The 26,971-nt window shown below is 45.6% G+C and overlaps 1 protein-coding gene across 2 annotated transcripts in view; it reads right to left on the bottom strand.

Annotated features, from left to right (window-relative positions):
• LOC110510849 (epsin-2) overlaps positions 1 to 26,496 on the bottom strand; it is a 51,931-nt gene extending 25,435 nt beyond the window's left edge. Inside the window, exons 1-4 of one of the 2 annotated variants that reach the window (XM_036973833.1) lie at positions 26,125 to 26,496; positions 19,680 to 20,331; positions 14,428 to 14,593; positions 12,716 to 12,886 (exon numbers count right to left, since the gene is read on the bottom strand). In XM_036973833.1, the coding sequence (XP_036829728.1) occupies positions 12,716 to 12,886; positions 14,428 to 14,593; positions 19,680 to 19,937 (595 nt within the window). In that variant the 5' untranslated portion in view covers positions 19,938 to 20,331; positions 26,125 to 26,496. The remainder of the gene's footprint in view (positions 1 to 12,715; positions 12,887 to 14,427; positions 14,594 to 19,679; positions 20,332 to 26,124) is intronic. The other variant, XM_036973832.1, reaches the window with a different exon arrangement.
• Between the last annotated feature and the right edge of the window lie 475 nt (positions 26,497 to 26,971).

The raw sequence follows: 26,971 nt of genomic DNA on the forward strand, positions 1-26,971 counted from the left end.
GACGGCCTTCCATTGGAGTTACTCAATGAAAGGGGGCAGCACTGAGCCGTCTCCCCCTGCAGTACCCCGGTCGGCCTTCCATTGGAGTTACTCAATGAAAGGGGGCAGCACTGAGCCGTCTCCCCCTGCAGTACCCCGGACGGCCTTCCATTGGAGTTACTCAATGAAAGGGGGCAGCACTGAGCCGTCTCCCCCTGCAGTACCCCGGACGGCGTTCCATTGGAGTTACTCAATGAAAGGGGGCAGCACTGAGCCGTCTCCCCCTGCAGTACCCCGGTCGGCCTTCCATTGGAGTTACTCAATGAAAGGGGGCAGCACTGAGCCGTCTCCCCCTGCAGTACCCCGGACGGCCTTCCATTGGTGTTACTCAATGAAAGGGGGCAGCACTGAGCCGTCTCCCCCTGCAGTACCCCGGACGGCCTTCCATTGGAGTTACTCAATGAAAGGGGGCAGCACTGAGCCGTCTCCCCCTGCAGTACCCGGACGGCCTTCCATTGGAGTTACTCAATGAAAGGGGGCAGCACTGAGCCGTCTCCTCCTGCAGTACCCCGGTCGGCCTTCCATTGGAGTTACTCAATGAAAGGGGGCAGCACTGAGCCGTCTCCCCCTGCAGTACCCCGGTCGGCCTTCCATTGGAGTTACTCAATGAAAGGGGGCAGCACTGAGCCGTCTCCCCCTGCAGTACTCCGGTCGGCCTTCCATTGGAGTTACTCAATGAAAGGGGGCAGCACTGAGCCGTCTCCCCCTGCAGTACCCCGGACGGCCTTCCATTGGTGTTACTCAATGAAAGGGGGCAGCACTGAGCCGTCTCCCCCTGCAGTACCCCGGACGGCCTTCCATTGGAGTTACTCAATGAAAGGGGGCAGCACTGAGCCGTCTCCCCCTGCAGTACCCGGACGGCCTTCCATTGGAGTTACTCAATGAAAGGGGGCAGCACTGAGCCGTCTCCTCCTGCAGTACCCCGGTCGGCCTTCCATTGGAGTTACTCAATGAAAGGGGGCAGCACTGAGCCGTCTCCCCCTGCAGTACCCCGGTCGGCCTTCCATTGGAGTTACTCAATGAAAGGGGGCAGCACTGAGCCGTCTCCCCCTGCAGTACCCCGGTCGGCCTTCCATTGGAGTTACTCAATGAAAGGGGGCAGCACTGAGCCGTCTCCCCCTGCAGTACCCCGGTCGGCCTTCCATTGGAGTTACTCAATGAAAGGGGGCAGCACTGAGCCTTCTCCCCCTGCAGTACCCCGGTCAGCCTTCCATTGGTGTTAATCAATGAAAGGGGGCAGCACTGAGCTGTCCACATTCAGATGTCATGAAATCAGAATCATTCTGTAAAAAGTCCCCAAAGAGAAAACATCCCTGTGTCGCTCGTCTTTTCAGTTCGCTGCAGCTAGCGACTGGAACGAGCTGCAACTAACACTCAAACTGGACAGTTTGATCTCAATCTCTCTTCATTCAAAGACTCAACCATGGACACTCTTACTAACAGTTGTGGCTGCTTTGTGTGATGTATTGTTGTCTCTACCTTCTTGTCCTTTGTGCTGTTGTCTGTGACATCCTAACCCACTACATATTCAGACAGACTCCATCCTAACCCACTACATATTCAGACAGACTCCATCTAACCCACTACATATTCAGACAGACTCCATCCTAACCCACTACATATTCAGTCAGACTCCATCCTAACCCACTACATATTCAGTCAGACTCCATCCTAACCCACTACGTGTTCAGTCAGACTCCATCCTAACCCACTACATATTCAGTCAGACTCCATCCTAACCCACTACATATTCAGTCAGACTCCATCCTAACCCACTACATATTCAGTCAGACTCCATCCTAACCCACTACATATTCAGTCAGACTCCATCCTAACCCACTACATATTCAGTCAGACTCCATCCTAACCCACTACGTGTTCAGTCAGACTCCATCCTAACCCACTACATATTCAGTCAGACTCCATCCTAACCCACTACATATTCAGTCAGACTCCATCCTAACCCACTACATATTCAGTCAGACTCCATCCTAACCCACTACATATTCAGACAGACTCCATCCTAACCCACTACATGTTCAGTCAGACTCCATCCTAACCCACTACATGTTCAGTCAGACTCCATCCTAACCCACTACATGTTCAGTCAGACTCCATCCTAACCCACTACATATTCAGTCTGATTGAGACTCCATCCTAACCCACTACATGTTCAGTCAGACTCCATCCTAACCCACTATATATTCAGTCAGACTCCATCCTAACCCACTACATGTTCAGTCAGACTCCATCCTAACCCACTATATATTCAGTCAGACTCCATCCTAACCCACTACATGTTCAGTCAGGCTCCATCCTAACCCACTACATATTCAGTCAGACTCCTTCCTAACCCACTACATATTCAGTCAGACTCCATCCTAACCCACTACATATTCAGTCAGACTCCATCCTAACCCACTACATGTTCAGTCAGACTCCATCCTAACCCACTACATATTCAGACAGACTCCATCCTAACCCACTACATGTTCAGTCAGACTCCATCCTAACCCACTACATATTCAGTCAGACTCCATCCTAACCCACTACATATTCAGTCTGACTCCATCCTAACCCACTACATATTCAGTCTGACTCCATCCTAACCCACTACATATTCAGTCAGACTCCATCCTAACCCACTACATATTCAGTCAGACTCCATCCTAACCCACTACATATTCAGTCAGACTCCATCCTAACCCACTACATGTTCAGTCAGACTCCATCCTAACCCACTACATATTCAGTCAGACTCCATCCTAACCCACTACATATTCAGTCTGACTCCATCCTAACCCACTACATATTCAGTCTGACTCCATCCTAACCCACTACATATTCAGTCAGACTCCATCCTAACCCACTACATATTCAGTCAGACTCCATCCTAACCCACTACATATTCAGTCAGACTCCATCCTAACCCACTACATATTCAGTCAGACTCCATCCTAACCCACTACATATTCAGTCAGACTCCATCCTAACCCACTACATATTCAGACAGACTCCATCCTAACCCACTACATATTCAGTCAGACTCCATCCTAACCCACTACATATTCAGTCTGATTGAGACTCCATCCTAACCCACTACATATTCAGTCAGACTCCATCCTAACCCACTACATATTCAGTCAGACTCCATCCTAACCCACTACATATTCAGTCAGACTCCATCCTAACCCACTACATATTCAGACAGACTCCATCCTAACCCACTACATATTCAGTCTGATTGAGACTCCATCCTAACCCACTACATATTCAGTCAGACTCCATCCTAACCCACTACATATTCAGTCAGACTCCATCCTAACCCACTACATATTCAGTCAGACTCCATCCTAACCCACTACATATTCAGTCTGACTCCATCCTAACCCACTACATATTCAGTCAGACTCCATCCTAACCCACTACATATTCAGTCAGACTCCATCCTAACCCACTACATATTCAGACAGACTCCATCCTAACCCACTACATATTCAGATAGACTCCATCCTAACCCACTACATGTTCAGTCAGACTCCATCCTAACCCACTACATATTCAGTCTGACTCCATCCTAACCCACTACATATTCAGTCAGACTCCATCCTAACCCACTACATATTCAGTCAGACTCCATCCTAACCCACTACATATTCAGACAGACTCCATCCTAACCCACTACATGTTCAGTCAGACTCCATCCTAACCCACTACATATTCAGTCAGACTCCATCCTAACCCACTACATGTTCAGTCAGACTCCATCCTAACCCACTACATATTCAGTCAGACTCCATCCTAACCCACTATATATTCAGTCTGATTCAGACTCCATCCTAATCCCTACTGAGTCTACACATTGGTAGGTGTCTGTTCAGTCTAAGGTTGAACACAACAGAGATCCTAGTGATGTGTTAATATCAGCCAGCCAGCCATCGAGCCAGCCAGCCAGCCAGCCAGCCAGCCAGCCAGCCAGCCAGCCAGCCAGCCAGCCAGCCAGTCAGCCAGTCAGCCAGTCAGCAGCGAGCAAGCCAGTCAGCCAGTGAGCCAGCCAGCCAGCCAGTCAGCCTACAGACAGAGAGATCCTAGTGATGTATAAATATAGCTCCAGTATCTCTCGGTACAACAAACCATGAAAACGGAAAAACCAAAAATAAACTGCATTTAATCCTGGAAATAATAAATATGCTAATGAAGTGCTGAAACAAGGTTCCTCCTTATACTGACCCTGTCTCATAAAGACACATTATAACCTCAGACCATCTACTGATACATTATACTGACCCTGTCTCATAAAGACACATTATAACCTCAGACCATCTACTGATACATTATACTAACCCTGTCTCATAAAGACACATTATAACCTCAGACCATCTACTGATACATTATACTGACCCTGTCTCATAAAGACACATTATAACCTCAGACCATCTACTGATACATTATAACCTCAGACCATCTGCTGATACATTATACTAACCCTGTCTCATAAAGACACATTATAACCTCAGACCATCTGCTGATACATTATACTGACCCTGTCTCATAAAGACACATTATAACCTCAGACCATCTGCTGATACATTATACTGACCCTGTCTCATAAAGACACATTATAACCTCAGACCATCTACTGATACATTATACTGACCCTGTCTCATAAAGACACATTATAACCTCAGACCATCTACTGATACATTATACTGACCCTGTCTCATAAAGACACATTATAACCTCAGACCTGAACACAGACCATCTACTGATACATTATACTGACCCTGTCTCATAAAGACACATTATAACCTCAGACCATCTACTGATACATTATACTGACCCTGTCTCATAAAGACACATTATAACCTCAGACCATCTGCTGATACATTATACTGACCCTGTCTCATAAAGACACATTATAACCTCAGACCATCTGCTGATACATTATACTGACCCTGTCTCATAAAGACACATTATAACCTCAGACCATCTACTGATACATTATACTGACCCTGTCTCATAAAGACACATTATAACCTCAGACCATCTGCTGATACATTATACTGACCCTGTCTCATAAAGACACATTATAACCTCAGACCATCTACTGATACATTATACTGACCCTGTCTCATAAAGACACATTATAACCTCAGACCATCTACTGATACATTATACTGACCCTGTCTCATAAAGACACATTATAACCTCAGACCATCTGCTGATACATTATACTGACCCTGTCTCATAAAGACACATTATAACCTCAGACCATCTACTGATACATTATACTGACCCTGTCTCATAAAGACACATTATAACCTCAGACCATCTACTGATACATTATACTGACCCTGTCTCATAAAGACACATTATAACCTCAGACCTGAACACAGACCATCTACTGATACATTATACTGACCCTGTCTCATAAAGACACATTATAACCTCAGACCATCTACTGATACATTATACTGACCCTGTCTCATAAAGACACATTATAACCTCAGACCATCTACTGATACATTATACTGACCCTGTCTCATAAAGACACATTATAACCTCAGACCATCTGCTGATACATTATACTGACCCTGTCTCATAAAGACACATTATAACCTCAGACCATCTGCTGATACATTATACTGACCCTGTCTCATAAAGACACATTATAACCTCAGACCATCTACTGATACATTATACTGACCCTGTCTCATAAAGACACATTATAACCTCAGACCATCTACTGATACATTATACTGACCCTGTCTCATAAAGACACATTATAACCTCAGACCTGAACACAGACCATCTACTGATACATTATACTGACCCTGTCTCATAAAGACACATTATAACCTCAGACCATCTACTGATACATTATACTGACCCTGTCTCATAAAGACACATTATAACCTCAGACCATCTACTGATACATTATACTGACCCTGTCTCATAAAGACACATTATAACCTCAGACCATCTGCTGATACATTATACTGACCCTGTTTCATGAAGACACATTATAACCTCAGACCATCTGCTGATACATTATACTGACCCTGTCTCATAAAGACACATTATAACCTCAGACCATCTACTGATACATTATACTGACCCTGTCTCATAAAGACACATTATAACCTCAGACCATCTACTGATACATTATAACCTCAGACCATCTGCTGATACATTATACTAACCCTGTCTCATAAAGACACATTATAACCTCAGACCATCTGCTGATACATTATACTGACCCTGTCTCATAAAGACACATTATAACCTCAGACCATCTGCTGATACATTATACTGACCCTGTCTCATAAAGACACATTATAACCTCAGACCATCTGCTGATACATTATAACCTCAGACCTGAACACAGACCATCTACTGATACATTATACTGACCCTGTCTCATAAAGACACATTATAACCTCAGACCATCTACTGATACATTATACTGACCCTGTCTCATAAAGACACATTATAACCTCAGACCTGAACACAGACCATCTACTGATACATTATACTGACCCTGTCTCATAAAGACACATTATAACCTCAGACCATCTACTGATACATTATACTGACCCTGTCTCATAAAGACACATTATAACCTCAGACCATCTGCTGATACATTATACTGACCCTGTCTCATAAAGACACATTATAACCTCAGACCATCTGCTGATACATTATACTGACCCTGTCTCATAAAGACACATTATAACCTCAGACCATCTACTGATACATTATACTGACCCTGTCTCATAAAGACACATTATAACCTCAGACCATCTACTGATACATTATAACCTCAGACCATCTGCTGATACATTATACTAACCCTGTCTCATAAAGACACATTATAACCTCAGACCATCTGCTGATACATTATACTGACCCTGTCTCATAAAGACACATTATAACCTCAGACCATCTGCTGATACATTATACTGACCCTGTCTCATAAAGACACATTATAACCTCAGACCATCTGCTGATACATTATACTGACCCTGTCTCATAAAGACACATTATAACCTCAGACCATCTACTGATACATTATACTGACCCTGTCTCATAAAGACACATTATAACCTCAGACCATCTGCTGATACATTATACTGACCCTGTCTCATAAAGACACATTATAACCTCAGACCATCTGCTGATACATTATAACCTCAGACCTGAACACAGACCATCTACTGATACATTATACTGACCCTGTCTCATAAAGACACATTATAACCTCAGACCATCTACTGATACATTATACTGACCCTGTCTCATAAAGACACATTATAACCTCAGACCATCTGCTGATACATTATACTGACCCTGTCTCATAAAGACACATTATAACCTCAGACCATCTACTGATACATTATACTGACCCTGTCTCATAAAGACACATTATAACCTCAGACCATCTACTGATACATTATACTAACCCTGTCTCATAAAGACACATTATAACCTCAGACCATCTGCTGATACATTATACTGACCCTGTCTCATAAAGACACATTATAACCTCAGACCATCTGCTGATACATTATAACCTCAGACCTGAACACAGACCATCTACTGATACATTATACTAACCCTGTCTCATAAAGACACATTATAACCTCAGACCATCTGCTGATACATTATACTAACCCTGTCTCATAAAGACACATTATAACCTCAGACCATCTGCTGATACATTATACTAACCCTGTCTCATAAAGACACATTATAACCTCAGACCATCTGCTGATACATTATACTAACCCTGTCTCATAAAGACACATTATAACCTCAGACCATCTGCTGATACATTATACTGACCCTGTCTCATAAAGACACATTATAACCTCAGACCATCTGCTGATACATTATACTAACCCTGTCTCATAAAGACACATTATAACCTCAGACCATCTGCTGATACATTATACTAACCCTGTCTCATAAAGACACATTATAACCTCAGACCATCTGCTGATACATTATACTAACCCTGTCTCATAAAGACACATTATAACCTCAGACCTGAACACAGACCATCTACTGATACATTATACTAACCCTGTCTCATAAAGACACATTATAACCTCAGACCATCTGCTGATACATTATACTAACCCTGTCTCATAAAGACACATTATAACCTCAGACCATCTGCTGATACATTATACTAACCCTGTCTCATAAAGACACATTATAACCTCAGACCATCTGCTGATACATTATACTAACCCTGTCTCATAAAGACACATTATAACCTCAGACCATCTACTGATACATTATACTGACCCTGTCTCATAAAGACACATTATAACCTCAGACCATCTGCTGATACATTATACTGACCCTGTCTCATAAAGACACATTATAACCTCAGACCATCTGCTGATACATTATACTGACCCTGTCTCATAAAGACACATTATAACCTCAGACCATCTGCTGATACATTATACTAACCCTGTCTCATAAAGACACATTATAACCTCAGACCATCTACTGATACATTATACTGACCCTGTCTCATAAAGACACATTATAACCTCAGACCTGAACACAGACCATCTACTGATACATTATACTGACCCTGTCTCATAAAGACACATTATAACCTCAGACCATCTGCTGATACATTATACTGACCCTGTCTCATAAAGACACATTATAACCTCAGACCTGAACACAGACCATCTACTGATACATTATACTGACCCTGTCTCATAAAGACACATTATAACCTCAGACCATCTACTGATACATTATACTGACCCTGTCTCATAAAGACACATTATAACATCAGACCTGAACACAGACCATCTACTGATACATTATACTAACCCTCTCATAAAGACACTACACACCTTGCATTATAACCTCAGACCATCTACTGATACATTATACTGACCCTGTCTCATAAAGACACATTATAACCTCAGACCATCTACTGATACATTATACTGACCCTGTCTCATAAAGACACATTATAACCTCAGACCATCTACTGATACATTATACTGACCCTGTCTCATAAAGACACATTATAACCTCAGACCTGAACACAGACCATCTACTGATACATTATACTGACCCTGTCTCATAAAGACACATTATAACCTCAGACCTGAACACAGACCATCTACTGATACATTATAACCTCAGACCTGAACACAGACCATCTACTGATACATTATACTGACCCTGTCTCATAAAGACACATTATAACCTCAGACCATCTACTGATACATTATAACCTCAGACCTGAACACAGACCATCTACTGATACCTTATACTGACCCTGTCTCATAAAGACACATTATAACCTCAGACCTGAACACAGACCATCTACTGATACCTTATACTGACCCTGTCTCATAAAGACACATTATAACCTCAGACCTGAACACAGACCATCTACTGATACATTATAACCTCAGACCTGAACACAGACCATCTACTGATACATTATAACCTCAGACCTGAACACAGACCATCTACTGATACATTATAACCTCAGACCTGAACACAGACCGTCTACTGATACATTATACTGACCCTGTCTCATAAAGACACATTATAACCTCAGACCTGAACACAGACCATCTACTGACACATTATAACCTCAGACCTGAACACAGACCATCTACTGATACATTATAACCTCAGACCTGAACACAGACCATCTACTGATACATTATACTAACCCTCTCATAAAGACACATTATAACCTCAGACCTGAACACAGACCATCTACTGATACATTATAACCTCAGACCTGAACACAGACCATCTACTGATACATTATACTAACCCTGTCTCATAAAGACACATTATAACCTCAGACCTGAACACAGACCATCTACTGATACATTATACTAACCCTCTCATAAAGACACATTATAACCTCAGACCTGAACACAGACCATCTACTGATACATTATACTAACCCTGTCTCATAAAGACACATTATAACCTCAGACCTGAACACAGACCATCTACTGATACCTTATACTGACCCTGTCTCATAAAGACACATTATAACCTCAGACCTGAACACAGACCATCTACTGATACATTATACTAACCCCGTCTCATAAAGACACATTATAACCTCAGACCTGAACACAGACCATCTACTGATACATTATACCAACCCTGTCTCATAAAGACACTACACACCTTGCATTATAACCTCATTATACATTATATTAACCCTAAGGAGAGGGAGAGACCAATGAGACGCCAGAGGAGAGAGAGGGAGTCACTCCACAGTTTTGGTGAACAATACCCAGAACCTTCCACTGTCTGGAATCTCAAAAATGTTCCCTGGCAACACCCTCCAGCCCCACTCTCATTGGCCAGTGCCTGTCCAGCCTCGTTTCTATTGGCTGATCTCTGCTTCCTTCAGAGGAGGAGGATGATGAGTCAGCTGCTACAGTTTCCACCACATGTATCAAAACCACACACACACCACACACACACACGGAGGTGAGACCTTGGAGTACCACTGCTGTGACCTAAAGGTTAGAGGTCAGAGGTGACTGGGGCCAGAGAGAGAGGAACTGTTGTTTCTTCTCTCTCCACGTGAAGGGGAGATAAACACGGAGCTCTCCAGAGAAGAAGAACAGATTGCAGTCACGTGAAGGAGGGAACAGACTCCAGTCACGTGAAGGAGGGAAGGGGAACAGACTCCAGTCACGTGAAGGAGGGAAGGGGAACAGACTCCAGTCACGTGAAGGAGGGAAGGGGAACAGACTCCAGTCACGTGAAGGAGGGAAGGGGAACAGACTCCAGTCACGTGAAGGAGGGAAGGGGAACAGACTCCAGTCACGTGAAGGAGAGAAGGGGAACAGACTCCAGTCACGTGAAGGAGAGAAGGGGAACAGACTCCAGTCACGTGAAGGAGGGAAGGGGAACAGACTCCAGTCACGTGAAGGAGGGAAGGGGAACAGACTCCAGTCACGTGAAGGAGGGAAGGGGAACAGACTCCAGTCACGTGAAGGAGGGAAGGGGAACAGACTCCAGTCACGTGAAGGAGGGAAGGGGAACAGACTCCAGTCACGTGAAGGAGGGAAGGGGAACAGACTCCAGTCACGTGAAGGAGGGAAGGGGAATAGATTCCAGTCAAATGAAGGAGGGAAGGGGAACAGACTCCAGTCAAATGAAGGAGGGAAGGGGAACAGATTCCAGTCACGTGAAGGAGGGAAGGGGAACAGACTCCAGTCACGTGAAGGAGGGAAGGGGAACAGACTCCAGTCACGTGAATGAGGGAAGGGGAACAGACTCCAGTCACGTGAATGAGGGAAGGGGAACAGACTCCAGTCACGTGAAGGAGGGAAGGGGAACAGACTCCAGTCACGTGAAGGAGGGAAGGGGAACAGACTCCAGTCACGTGAAGGAGGGAAGGGGAACAGACTCCAGTCACGTGAATGAGGGAAGGGGAACAGACTCCAGTCACGTGAATGAGGGAAGGGGAACAGACTCCAGTCACTTGAAGGAGGGAAGGGGAACAGACTCCAGTCACGTGAAGGAGGGAAGGGGAACAGACTCCAGTCACGTGAAGGAGGGAAGGGGAACAGACTCCAGTCACGTGAAGGAGGGAAGGGGAATAGATTCCAGTCAAATGGAGGGAAGGGGAACAGACTCCAGTCAAATGAAGGAGGGAAGGGGAACAGATTCCAGTCACGTGAAGGAGGGAAGAACAAACTCCAGTAGGGTGAAGGAGGGAGGGGAACAGATTCCAGTCACGTGAAGGAGGGAAGGGGAACAGACTCCAGTCACGTGAAGGAGGGAAGGGGAACAGACTCCAGTCACGTGAAGGAGGGAAGGGGAACAGACTCCAGTCACGTGAAGGAGGGAAGGGGAACAGACTCCAGTCAAATGAAGGAGGGAAGGGGAACAGACTCCAGTCAAATGAAGGAGGGAAGGGGAACAGACTCCAGTCACGTGAAGGAGGGAAGGGGAACAGACTCCAGTCAAATGAAGGAGGGAAGGGGAACAGATTCCAGTCAAATGAAGGAGGGAAGAACAAACTCCAGTAGGGTGAAGGAGGGAGGGGAACAGACTCCAGTCACGTGAAGGAGGGAAGGGGAACAGGCTCCAGTCACGTGAAGGAGGGAGGGGAACAGACTCCAGCCACGTGAAAGAGGAAGGGGAACAGAGTCCAGAACGGGAACATGGGTGTCTCCCCTCTGCCCAAAGCGGGGGAAAACGCACTTTGGTGACAGAATGTCCCTTCCTTATGTTATAAAGTACATTTTAACAAGACAAGTATAATTCTTTGTGTTCTGAATGGTTCAGTAGGATCTCCAACATGTCATTAACATGCTACCCCCCCCAAAAAAGGTGGGATTGTGTAACCTAAAACATCCCATAATAAGCACCGAGCTCTGTTGACAGAGAGGTGGTACTAAGTCGGCCTTTTTTGGGGGGGGGTCTACGTGTTGTGGTGTTCGTCTGAAAAGTTGTTTCCGAAGGTCCCTATAAAAGCTAAATTAACGTGAAACGAGCTGAAAGGTAAAGAAAGAGGAGTTTTGATTGGACGCTGGTTTTAGGAAGAAGAAAGATCAAACCTCCAACACCATCTAAAACCCTTAGTGTCTAAGCCTGTGTGTGTGTGTGTGTGTGTGTGTGTAATATAGTTAGATCTACTCACAGCCGTGGTAAGATGCAGGTGACCCCTCCGACTTGCCGTACTCCTCGCTGTAGGAGGTCGACAGGTTGGGTTGAGACGAACCTCGGCCAAAACCCTGACCCGGTGTCACCGCCCCTGTAGTGGTGACCTGAGCCATCCTCTCCTTCGTCTTCAGAGCCTGGGAACGCTCACCTGGACAGGAACATCATCCTCATCATTAACCTCACCTGGACAGACCTAGTGGTCTATGACAGGCAGTACATGACTCCAGACAGACAGTACAGTACTCCAGACAGACAGTACATTACTCCAGACAGACAGTACATTAATCCAGACAGACCTAGTGGTCTATGACAGACAGTACATTACTCCAGACAGACAGTACATTAATCCAGACAGACCTAGTGGTCTATGACAGACAGTACATTACTCCAGACAGACAGTACATTACTCCAGACAGACAGTACATTAATCCAGACAGACCTAGTGGTCTATGACAGACAGTACATTACTCCAGACAGACAGTACATTAATCCAGACAGACCTAGTGGTCTATGACAGACAGTACATTACTCCAGACAGACAGTACATTAATCCAGACAGACCTAGTGGTCTATGACAGACAGTACATGACTCCAGACAGACAGTACATTACTCCAGACAGACCTAGTGGTCTATGACAGACAGTACATTACTCCAGACAGACAGTACATGACTCCAGACAGACAGTACATTAATCCAGACAGACCTAGTGGTCTATGACAGACAGTACATGACTCCAGACAGACAGTACATTACTCCAGACAGACCTAGTGGTCTATGACAGACAGTACATGACTCCAGACAGACAGTACATTACTCCAGACAGACCTAGTGGTCTATGACAGACAGTACATGACTCCAGACAGACAGTACATTACTCCAGACAGACCTAGTGGTCTATGACAGACAGTACATGACTCCAGACAGACAGTACATGACTCCAGATAGACCTAGTGGTCTATGACAGACAGTACATTACTCCAGACAGACAGTACATTAATCCAGACAGACCTAGTGGTCTATGACAGACAGTACATGACTCCAGACAGACCTAGTGGTCTATGACAGACAGTACATTACTCCAGACAGACAGTACATTACTCCAGACAGACCTAGTGGTCTATGACAAACAGTACATGACTCCAGACAGACAGTACATGACTCCAGACAGACCTAGTGGTCTATGACAGACAGTACATGACTCCAGACAGACAGTACATGACTCCAGACAGTACATTACTCCAGACAGCCCTAGTGCCAGACAGTACCACCACCTCCCTCATCCTCCTCCTCACCTTTCAATCTCTCCTCATCTTTCAGCAGTACCACCTCCCTCCCTCCTCCTCCTCCTCACCTTTCAGTCTCTCCTCATCTTTCAGCAGGACCACCACCTCCCTCTTCCTCACCTTTCAGTCTCTCCTCATCTTTCAGCAGGACCACCACCTCCCTCCTCCTCCTCACCTTTCAGTCTCTCCTCATCTTTCAGCAGGACCACCACCTCCCTCCTCCTCCTCCTCACCTTTCAGTCTCTCCTCATCTTTCAGCAGGACCACCACCTCCCTCAACACCTTTCAGTCTCTCCTCATCTTTCAGCAGGACCACCACCTCCCTCTTCCTCCTCCTCACCTTTCAGTCTCTCCTCATCTTTCAGCAGGACCACCACCTACCTCCCTCTTCCTCCTCCTCCTCACCTTTCAGTCTCTCCTCATCTTTCAACAGGACCACCAGCTGTTTGCTCTTCTCTCTGACGTTGATTCCCTGGTCTTTTCCGTCTCTGTCTATGTACTGAAAGTCCTTCAGAGTCTGGATGGCGAAGATGTTCTCTTTACACTGCAGAGCCACGCGCTCTGACCCCGTCTGGAAAACAAACACACACACACACACACACACACACACACACACACACAACATATTAACACATTAACACTGCAGGAACCTCCTGGGTGGCGCAGTGGTCTAAGGCACTGCATCTGTGCCACCAGACTCTGGGTTCGCAGCGGGCCGCGATCGGGAGGCCGGAAGGCTTGGCCCGGCAGGGATATCCTTGTCTCATAGCGACTCCTGGTGCAGTGCGCGCTAACCAGGTCGCCAGGTGCACGGTGTTTCCTCCGACACATTGGTGCGGAGTTAAGAAGCAGTGCAGCTTGGTTGGGTCGTGTTTCGGAGGACGCATAGCTCTCGACCTTCGCCTCTCCCGAGTCCGTACGGAAGTTGCAGCGATGAGACAAGACTTTTACTACCAATTGGATGAAATAGGGGAGAAAAAAAGGGCACAAAAACTAAAATAAACACTGAAAAAAAATCTCAAAATCCAAACCTGAGAACTACATGTTCAGCTCAGACGTCACGGATACCAGTTAGGATTCTGACTAAAACGTTTAAAGACAACGAAGCCAGAAAACGCTGGGAGGACTTCCTTTGTTTGGGTTAGGATGCGTATCCCCCCGTCGGGAGACTGATAAGATGTTGTCACGGGTTCCTCAGATCCTCAAAAAGGTTCTACAGCTGCACCATCGAGAGCATCCTGACCGGTTGCATCACCGCCTGGTATGGCAACTGCTCGGCATCTGAACGTAAGGCGCTACAGAGGCGAACGGCCCATCCAGTCAGCGTTTCACAGTTCAAGTGAACTGTGTTTTATAACCTGTTTTATTAATATTAATATTAATAGTATTATTATTGTTTATTGTTTTATTATTATTAATATTAATATTATTTATTGTTTTATTATTATTAATATTATTATTGTTTATTGTTTTATTATTATTAATATTATTTATTGTTTTATTATTATTAATATTATTATTTTATTCATATCATTTATTATTGTTTTATTATTATTATTAATACTATAATATGCATTATTTATTATTATTTATTGATTTATTGTTATTACTATTATATTATTAATTGTTTTATTGTTATTATTATTATTATTATTATTATTATTATTATTATTAATATTATTTATTTATTATTGTTTTATTGTTAATGTTATTTATTATTGTTTTATTATTATTATTAAGGTTATTAATATTATTATTTATTACTGGTATCAGGGGTGGGGCGTTACCTTAATCAGGTAGTTATTATTACTGGTATCAGGGGTGGGGCGTTACCTTAATCAGGTAGTTATTATTACTGGTATCAGGGGTGGGGGCGTTACCTTAATCAGGTAGTTCTTATTACTGGTATCAGGGGTGGGGGCGTTACCTTAATCAGGTAGTTCTTATTACTGGTATCAGGGGTGGGGCGTTACCTTAATCAGGTAGTTCTTATTACTGGTATCAGGGGTGCAGCGTTACCTTAATCAGGTAGTTCTTATTACTGGTATCAGGGGTGGGGGCGTTACCTTAATCAGGTAGTTCTTATTACTGGTATCAGGGGTGGGGGCGTTACCTTAATCAGGTAGTTCTTATTACTGGTATCAGGGGTGGGGCGTTACCTTAATCAGGTAGTTCTTATTACTGGTATCAGGGGTGGGGGCGTTACCTTAATCAGGTAGTTCTTATTACTGGTATCAGGGGTGGGGCGTTACCTTAATCAGGTAGTTCTTATTATTGGTATCAGGGGTGGGGCGTTACCTTAATCAGGTAGTTCTTATTACTGGTATCAGGGGTGGGGCGTTACCTTAATCAGGTAGTTCTTATTACTGGTATCAGGGGTGGGGCGTTACCTTAATCAGGTAGTTCTTATTACTGGTATCAGGGGTGCAGCGTTACCTTAATCAGGTAGTTCTTATTATTGGTATCAGGGGTGGGGCGTTACCTTAATCAGGTAGTTCTTATTATTGGTATCAGGGGTGGGGCGTTACCTTAATCAGGTAGTTCTTATTATTGGTATCAGGGGTGGGGCGTTACCTTAATCAGGTAGTTCTTATTATTGGTATCAGGGGTGGGGCGTTACCTTAATCAGGTAGTTCTTATTACTGGTATCAGGGGTGGGGCGTTACCTTAATCAGGTAGTTCTTATTATTGGTATCAGGGGTGGGGCGTTACCTTAATCAGGTAGTTCTTATTATTGTTTTATTACTGGTATCAGGGGGTGGGAAGTTACCTTAATCAGGTAGTTCTTATTATTGGTATCAGGGGTGGGGCGTTACCTTAATCAGGTAGTTCTTATTATTGTTTTATTATTGGTATCAGGGGTGGGGCGTTACCTTAATCAGGTAGTTATTATAACTGGTATCAGGGGTGGGGCGTTACCTTAATCAGGTAGTTATTATAACTGGTATCAGGGGTGGGGCGTTACCTTAATCAGGTAGTTATTATTATTGTTTTATTATTGGTATCAGGGGTGGGGCGTTACCTTAATCAGGTAGTTATTATTATTGGTATCAGGGGTGCAGCGTTACCTTAATCAGGTAGTTATTATTACTGGTATCAGGGGTGCAGCGTTACCTTAATCAGGTAGTTATTATTATTGTTTTATTACTGGTATCAGGGGTGGGGCGTTACCTTAATCAGGTAGTTATTATTATTGTTTTATTATTGGTATCAGGGGTGGGGCGTTACCTTAATCAGGTAGTTATTATTATTGGTATCAGGGGTGGGGCGTTACCTTAATCAGGTAGTTATTATTATTGTTTTATTATTGGTATCAGGGGTGGGGGCGTTACCTTAATCAGGTAGTTCTTATTATTGTTTTATTATTGGTATCAGGGGTGGGGCGTTACCTTAATCAGGTAGTTATTATTATTGTTTTATTATTGGTATCAGGGGTGGGGCGTTACCTTAATCAGGTAGTTATTATTATTGGTATCAGGGGTGGGGCGTTACCTTAATCAGGTAGTTATTATTATTGTTTTATTATTGGTATCAGGGGTGGGGGCGTTACCTTAATCAGGTAGTTCTTATTATTGTTTTATTACTGGTATCAGGGGTGGGGGCGTTACCTTAATCAGGTAGTTCTTATTACTGGTATCAGGGGTGGGGCGTTACCTTAATCAGGTAGTTATTATTATTGGTATCAGGGGTGGGGCGTTACCTTAATCAGGTAGTTCTTTTTATTGGTATCAGGGGTGGGGCGTTACCTTAATCAGGTAGTTATTATTATTGTTTTATTATTGGTATCAGGGGTGGGGCGTTACCTTAATCAGGTAGTTATTATTACTGGTATCAGGGGTGGGGCGTTACCTTAATCAGGTAGTTATTATTATTGTTTTATTATTGGTATCAGGGGTGGGGCGTTACCTTAATCAGGTAGTTCTTATTATTGTTTTATTATTGGTATCAGGGGTGGGGCGTTACCTTAATCAGGTAGTTATTATTATTGGTATCAGGGGTGGGGCGTTACCTTAATCAGGTAGTTATTATTATTGTTTTATTATTGGTATCAGGGGTGGGGCGTTACCTTAATCAGGTAGTTATTATTATTGTTTTATTATTGGTATCAGGGGTGGGGCGTTACCTTAATCAGGTAGTTATTATTATTGGTATCAGGGGTGGGGGCGTTACCTTAATCAGGTAGTTATTATTACTGGTATCAGGGGTGGGGGCGTTACCTTAATCAGGTAGTTATTATTACTGGTATCAGGGGTGGGGGCGTTACCTTAATCAGGTAGTTATTATTACTGGTATCAGGGGTGGGGGTGTTACCTTAATCAGGTAGTTCTTATTATTGTTTTATTACTGGTATCAGGGGTGGGGCGTTACCTTAATCAGGTAGTTCTTATTACTGGTATCAGGGGTGGGGCGTTACCTTAATCAGGTAGTTATTATTATTGGTATCAGGGGTGGGGCGTTACCTTAATCAGGTAGTTATTATTATTGGTATCAGGGGTGGGGCGTTACCTTAATCAGGTAGTTATTATTATTGGTATCAGGGGTGGGGCGTTACCTTAATCAGGTAGTTATTATTATTGTTTTATTATTGGTATCAGGGGTGGGGGCGTTACCTTAATCAGGTAGTTATTATTATTGTTTTATTACTGGTATCAGGGGTGGGGCGTTACCTTAATCAGGTAGTTATTATTATTGTTTTATTACTGGTATCAGGGGTGGGGCGTTACCTTAATCAGGTAGTTCTTATTACTGGTATCAGGGGTGGGGCGTTACCTTAATCAGGTAGTTATTATTATTGGTATCAGGGGTGGGGCGTTACCTTAATCAGGTAGTTATTATTACTGGTATCAGGGGTGGGGCGTTACCTTAATCAGGTAGTTCTTATTACTGGTATCAGGGGTGGGGCGTTACCTTAATCAGGTAGTTATTATTATTGGTATCAGGGGTGGGGCGTTACCTTAATCAGGTAGTTATTATTACTGGTATCAGGGGTGGGGCGTTACCTTAATCAGGTAGTTCTTATTATTGGTATCAGGGGTGGGGCGTTACCTTAATCAGGTAGTTCTTATTACTGGTATCAGGGGTGGGGCATTACCTTAATCAGGTAGTTCTTATTATTGGTATCAGGGGTGGGGCGTTACCTTAATCAGGTAGTTCTTATTACTGGTATCAGGGGTGGGGCATTACCTTAATCAGGTAGTTCTTATTACTGGTATCAGGGGTGGGGGCGTTACCTTAATCAGGTAGTTCTTATTATTGGTATCAGGGGTGGGGCGTTACCTTAATCAGGTAGTTCTTATTATTGGTATCAGGGGTGGGGCGTTACCTTAATCAGGTAGTTCTTATTATTGTTTTATTACTGGTATCAGGGGTGGGGCGTTACCTTAATCAGGTAGTTCTTATTACTGGTATCAGGGGTGGGGGCGTTACCTTAATCAGGTAGTTCTTATTATTGGTATCAGGGGTGGGGCGTTACCTTAATCAGGTAGTTCTTATTATTGGTATCAGGGGTGGGGCGTTACCTTAATCAGGTAGTTGTTATTACTGGTATCAGGGGTGGGGCGTTACCTTAATCAGGTAGTTATTATTATTGGTATCAGGGGTGGGGCGTTACCTTAATCAGGTAGTTCTTATTACTGGTATCAGGGGTGGGGCGTTACCTTAATCAGGTAGTCGAGCAGCGTCAGCGCCTTGTAAACGTGTCTCCAGTTCTTCCCGTGGTCGTTGAGGCGTCTCCAGATCATACTCATGATCTCACTGAACGCCACGACGTTGTAGGTCAGGTCGGCCACCTCTGACATCAGAGAGGACGAGGGGCCCCAGGGGTCGTTGGAGGTGGACTCCCGCACCTTCTTCTCCGCGTCGGAGTAGTTGTTCACCATGTTCTTCACAGAACGTCTGATAGTGGAGCTCGGCATAGTGGTGGTGGTCACACACACACACGCGCTACCACGACTGGGACACACAGTCAAGAGTGTGTGTGTGTGTGTGTGTGTGTGTGTGTGTGTTGGGGGGGAGGGGAGGGGGGGGGGGGGAGAGTTTGTGTGTCCGAATCCGTTCTCGCTGCGTTGTGTGTGTGTGTGTCACCGTGTCACTGAGTGTGTGTGTGTGTCACCGTGTCTCTGAGTGTGTGTGTGTGTGTTGTCACCGAGTGTGTGTGTGTGTGTGTGTGTGTGTGTGTGTGTGTGTGTGTGTGTGTGTTCAGGGTGCCTCCGCAGGCCAGCAGTGTGTTCCACAGTCCTCACAGACAACAGCCTGTTAGAACCATCTCCACACACACAGAGCTGGACACACACACAGCCACGCCATCACCTGAGAGAGAGAGGGGGGGGGGGACAGAAACAGACAGAGAGAGAAACAAGAAAGAGAGACAGTTTAAGGGCCCAGAAATGTGACTCCTGTGGAGACCCCAAAACTTCCTCCTCACCCTGCCTCCCCCAAACCCTACCTCACCCTGCCTCCTCCCCCTCCCTCCTCACCCTGCCTCCCCGAAACCCTCCCTCACCCTGCCTCCCCCCAACCCTCCCTCCTCACCCTGCCTCCCCCCAACCCTCCCTCCTCACCCTGCCTCCCCCCAACCCTCCCTCCTCACCCTGCCTCCCCCAACCCTCCCTCCTCACCCTGCCTCCCCCAAACCTGCCTCCTCACCCTGCCTCCCCCAAACCTCCCAACCCTCCCTCCTCACCCTGCCTCCCCCCAACCCTCCCTCCTCACCCTGCCTCCCCCCAACCCTCCCTCCTCACCCTGCCTCCCCCCAAACCTCCCTCCTCACCCTGCCTCCCCCCAAACCTCCCTCCTCACCCTGCCTCCCCCCAAACCTCCCTCCTCACCCTGCCTCCCCCCTCCCCCAACCCTCCCTCCTCACCCTCCCCCCCTTGCCTCCTCCCTCCCTCCCCACCCTCCCTCCTCAACCTGCCTCCTCCCTCCCTCCCTCCCTCCTCACCCTGCCTCCCCCTCCCTCCTCCCTCCCTCCTCACCCTGCCTCCCCCTCCCCCCCTCCCTCCCTCCTCACCCTGCCTCCCCCTCCCCCCCTCCCTCCCTCCTTCCTCACCCTGCCTCCTCCCTCCCACCACTATGAATACAGCACTGACCTAATGACATCTGCTGCTTTAAAATCACTTATTCACACGACTAGAGGAAGAGCCCCCGTCCGAATCCCCCCGGAACAACCCCCCCAGCCCAGGAGGACTGCACAGACAGGGTCTGTCAGAGCACAGAGACAGAGAGACAGAGACAGAGAGAGAAAGAGAGCAAGACAGAGAGAGGGTCTGGGCCTAAACCACACTAGACACTATGGAACACAAAGCTTTTACTATCTCATCCTTGGAATATACAAGGTCAGAGGTCATCTGCCTTTGTCCTAAAGAGCAGGAACCCAGACTTCATCAAAGAAATCAGAAATATAGACATTGTCATCCTACAAGAAACCTGGTATAGAGGAGACGGGCCCACTGGTTGTCCTCTAGGTTACAGAGAGCTGGTAGTCCCATCCACCACACTACCAGGTGGGTGGTATAGAGGAGACAGACCCACTGGTTGCCCTCTAGGTTACAGAGAGATGGTAGTCCCATCCACCAAACTACCAGGTGGGTGGTATAGAGGAGATGGACCCACTGGTTGCCCTCTAGGTTACAGAGAGCTGGTAGTCCCATCCACCACACTACCAGGTGTGAAACATGGTATAGAGGAGACGGACCCACTGGTTGCCCTCTAGGTTACAGAGAGCTGGTAGTCCCATCCACCACACTACCAGGTGGGTGGTATAGAGGAGATGGACCCACTGGTTGTCCTCTAGGTTACAGAGAGCTGGTAGTCCCATCCACCACACTACCAGGTGGGTGGTATAGAGGAGATGGACCCACTGGTTGTCCTCTAGGTTACAGAGAGCTGGTAGTCCCATCCACCACACTACCAGGTGGGTGGTATAGAGGAGACGGGCCCACTGGTTGTATACTAGGTTACAGAGAGATGGTAGTCCCATCCACCACACTACCAGGTGGGTGGTATAGAGGAGATGGACCCACTGGTTGTCCTCTAGGTTACAGAGAGCTGGTAGTCCCATCCACCACACTACCAGGTGGGTGGTATAGAGGAGATGGACACACTGGTTGTCCTCTAGGTTACAGACCAGCTACCAGGTGTAAATTCACAGCCGGTGCCCAAGAAAGACCTGGTGACCTGGCCAAATGACTATTGCTCCATGGAGCTCACCACATCCTCATGAAGTGCTTGGAGAGGCTGGTCATGGGCCACGTCAAGGCCAGGAGAGGCTGGTCATGGGCCACGTCAAGGCCAGGAGAGGCTGGTCATGGGCCACGTCAAGGCCAGGAGAGGCTGGTCATGGGCCACGTCAAGGCCAGGAGAGGCTGGTCATGGGCCACGTCAAGGCCAGGAGAGGCTGGTCATGGGCCACGTCAAGGCCAGGAGAGGCTGGTCATGGGCCACGTCAAGGCCAGGAGAGGCTGGTCATGGGCCACGTCAAGGCCAGGAGAGGCTGGTCATGGGCCACATCAAGGCCAGTATGCCCACTGGACCCAGTCCAATTTCCCCTACCGCTCTAACAGATGCACAAAAGATGCCACCTCACCACCTCACAACAGGAGCACCTTTGCTGTTCATGGACTACAGTTCCAAGCTTTCAACACTACTGTTCCCTCCAAGGTCGACACCGAGCTCGGAGTTCTGGGTCTGGACAGCACCCCTTCTGCAACTGGATCCAGGACTTCCTCTGGGCTGTAAAAACACTTTGTAGCAGCTAGCCTGGCTAGCCTAGCGTGATGCTAACCACTCTGGGCTGTAAAAACACTACGTAGCAGCTAGCCTGGCTAGCCTAACGTGATGCTAACCACTCTGAGGTGTAAAATCACACTATGTAGCAGCTAGCCTGGCTTGCCTAGCATGATGCTAACCACTCTGAGCTGTAAAAACACTATGTAGCAGCTAGCCTGGCTAGCCGAGCGTGATGCTAACCACTCTGGGCTGTAAAACACACTATAAAAAAATGGTATCCACGAGTTCATCTGACTGGGGAAGTAGACAACGGCCTCATTGCCAAAAAACCCTGGAATATCCCTTTATTGATACACCGGGCTGACAACACAATAGGTATTTCTGTGTGTGTGTGTATAGACAAGCAAATCCAACCGGTTCTTTCACCATTCTAAAGAACCGGACTGTTGGAATCTAGAATGTTTTCAGAAGCAGTAAACTGGGACATGTTCCACAGACAGAGAGTTCCTCATCACTCATCTACCATTCACATAAGCACGCAAGAAATCTTCAAGCGCTGATTTATCATCTGTGCTCAGTGAGCTCCTGCCCAAGTCAAGAACTGCTTATCAATTCAATTCAGAGATCAATCCATACTAACATAATGTAATGTCCAAGCACCCTTCTCTCTCTCACACTCACCCCTCCCTTCCCATGCCCCGAGACATCAGTCGCCCTTTTGTCCTCCCCAGCCCAAGACAAAGCCGGAGATACCGCCCCGAGAGTCGGCTACAGGTGCATCGGTCACCCCCCCCTCCCTCCCTCCCGAACCTGCCTTTACTCAAACTGAACACACACACACACACACAGACAATAGACAAAGCCTGCCCGCTAACCCCACCACGGGGTCTAGCGGCTCCCCTAAGCCTGGGCAGAGGGGCAGCATCCCAAGCCTGGGCAGAGAGGGGCAGCATCCCAAGCCTGGGCAGAGAGGGGCAGCATCCCGGCTACACCCAGGGGGCATTACAGCTCAGTGTCCTGCACCATGTTTCCGAGCTAAGAGATAAATGATTCAGCGATTGATACATGGTGACAGAGGTAAAAACAGCGCCCCCACCTGGACAAACATTATGACCACTACAATGAAGTGAACAAACACCAACCACTCTTATAGTGAATTATGTTCCGCTTCACTGTTAGCTAGTTACCAAAACTGGACAGATAGTTTACTGGAAATGTCAATGGTTTTTCTTGCTACAGTGATTCATCAACCACATCAAATCAGCTGATATTATAAGCTAGTTATGAGAAACAACGATTCCCCAGTTGTCTAGTTAGCGTCGTTTTGCCATGAAAACAAACAGAGCCGGTAGCTAACAAGCTAACAACCCAGCCCCCCAAAAGGTTAGCTAAAATGGTAAAGACAACTTTCTCTTGCACACTAGTAGCTTTGTATACGAACTAAAGCTAAAGTGTGTCCTAAAACACTAAACGTTTGAGTTGAGCAGTTTTTAAACCAGTTATGTTGGATCGATGGACTAACAAAAGTGTCATCAACGCCTTTTCTGAAATACATATCTAGCTAACCGGCTAGTTAGCTAAAAAATAAATTCAAAATATTTTGGAAACAAACTACGTAGCTAAACGTAAGCAAAAAAAAAATGTACATTTTCTGTCACATTTAAAATGGTTGAAAATCTGTGTGACTTCACTACAACTCTAACTAACTTCATTTAAAACCTGTTTTTAAGTTATGGTTATCTACAAACTTAGCTAACAAATTAGCATGTTCGTTACAAGAACTTATTGAATGAAAAATTCCTCCCCCCAAAAAGTTGTTGGAACAACAAAAAATATCCTCACCAATACAACCACCCCTCTCCTCTACTCCAACCACCCCTCTCCTCTACTCCAACCACCCCTCTCCTCTACTCCAACCACCCCTCTCCTCTACTCCAACCACCCCTCTCCTCTACTCCAACCACCCCTCTCCTCTACTCCAACCACCCCTCTCCTCCAACCACCCCTCTCCTCTACTCCAACCACCCCTCTCCTCTACTCCAACCACCCCTCTCCTCTACTCCAACCACCCCTCTCCTCTACTCCAACCACCCCTCTTCTCTACTCCAACCACCCCTCTCCTCTACTCCAACCACCCCTCTTCTCTACTCCATACTCCTTCAGTTTACAGTAAAAAAATTAAAAATAAAGTTCCAACAATTTTGTTGTTTGAACATGTTTTAGGATTTAAATTGTTGCATTTTATCTGGGTTTATAATTAGGGAGTCACTCCAACACAGTAGCTAGGCCACTAGCTAACTACAACACCTTCTTGATACTGTTAGCTTAGCTACAACGATACTAAAAAAAGATAGCAAATGCTAAACCTTGTTAGCTAACTCACTGGCTAAACCGTGTTAGCTAACTCACTGGCTTAACCCGTGTTAGCTAACTCACTGGCTAACCCGTGTTAGCTAACTCACTGCCTAACCCGTGTTAGCTAACTCACTGCCTAACCCGTGTTAGCTAACTCACTGCCTAACCCGTGTTAGCTAACTCACTGGCTAACAAACTGGCTAAACCTTGTTAGGTAACTAACTGGCTAAACCTTGTTAGGTAACTAACTGGCTAACCTTGTTAACTAACTGGCTAACCTTGTTAACTAACTGGCTAACCTTGTTAACTAACTGGCTAACCTTGTTAACTAACTGGCTAACCTTGTTAACTAGTTGGCTAACTCTTGTTGGCTAACTCACTGGCTAACTCACTGGCTAACTCACTGGCTAACTCACTGGCTAACTCTTGTTAGCTAACTAACTGGCTAACTCTTGTTAGCTAACTAACTGGCTAACTAACTGGCTAACCCTTGTTAGCTAACTAACTGGCTAACCCTTGTTAGCTAACTAACTGGCTAACCCTTGTTAGCTAACTAACTGGCTAACCCTTGTTAGCTAACTAACTGGCTAACCCTTGTTAGCTAACTAACTGGCTAACCCTTGTTAGCTAACTAACTGGCTAACCCTTGTTAGCTAACTAACTGGCTAACCCTTGTTAGCTAACTAACAGGCTAACCCTTGTTAGCTAACTAACAGGCTAACCCTTGTTAGCTAACTAACAGGCTAACCCTTGTTAGTTAACTAACTGGCTAACCCTTGTTAGCTAACTAACAGGCTAACCCTTGTTAGCTAACTAACAGGCTAACCCTTGTTAGCTAACTAACAGGCTAACCCTTGTTAGCTAACTAACTGGCTAACCCTTGTTAGCTAACTAACTGGCTAACTAACTGGCTAACGTTAGCTAGCTAGGTTTAAGTGCTAGGTGGAGACATTCACCCAAAAGCATCCCAAGGAGATTTGAAACAACCTGGAAAGCAAAAAAAAACAATGAATAACTTACCATTTCCTTTTTCCCGAGTTATTCTACAGAGTAAATGAATATCCAGGAATTTTACAACCCATACGATCAAAGAAGTCACCATCCAAGACAAAAATACCAGGAAAGTTGACTTATTTGTTGTGGTTGTTGGATAAATGTTCTTTCTAACCCTTCCCGTAATGTGTAGTTTAGTTCGCTAAGCAGGCTTTTACACGTCTCTGACTCCTGCTCTATCAACATGGCGGGCGGTAAAGCTCCTCTCTCGTCCCGGGAGGGGGGACATGTAGGCGGGGGAAGGGTGTGACCAAAGCTGCTTGACTCGCTGATGCAGAAATACATCCTTTCCTTCCCCCCACCACCACCTCCTCCCTTCTGAGGAAATCCATTCATAACGAGACCGTTTAGAGCAACAGTGTGCAAGGCTAGAGGACATGGGGAAGAATATAAAATATTAAAATCCTAGCTCCTCGTCTCCTTCTCAAAGCCCATTGGAGAAGAAGGTTAGAAGGGACGAGACCTCTGGTTTTCTCATCCAATAGATTTGGAGATGGAGACAAAAAACGAGATGGGTTTTAAATTTGAGATTTCACATGTTGGTTTCAAGACAACTCAATATGGTGTAATTGCATTACCGCAATTCGGGGTGTTTCATAATATGGGCGTTCCGTGTAATCAGGATGATTACACGGAACCTTTAGTGTAACCTTTAGATGATACGATAAGCGCATTGGTGGCTGTCATTCGTCCGTCCGTTGATACCTGCCGTTGGTTCAGTTCCAGCACTGTCCCACGCTTTTTGGATTGCCTATGTTGAAAAAGCACTAGTTTTAAATCAATGCTTTTACATATGACGCGAATTGCACTTTTT

Source organism: Oncorhynchus mykiss, unplaced genomic scaffold (genome assembly GCF_013265735.2).
Source record: "Oncorhynchus mykiss isolate Arlee unplaced genomic scaffold, USDA_OmykA_1.1 un_scaffold_331, whole genome shotgun sequence".
In the NCBI taxonomy this organism is placed as follows: domain Eukaryota; kingdom Metazoa; phylum Chordata; class Actinopteri; order Salmoniformes; family Salmonidae; genus Oncorhynchus; species Oncorhynchus mykiss.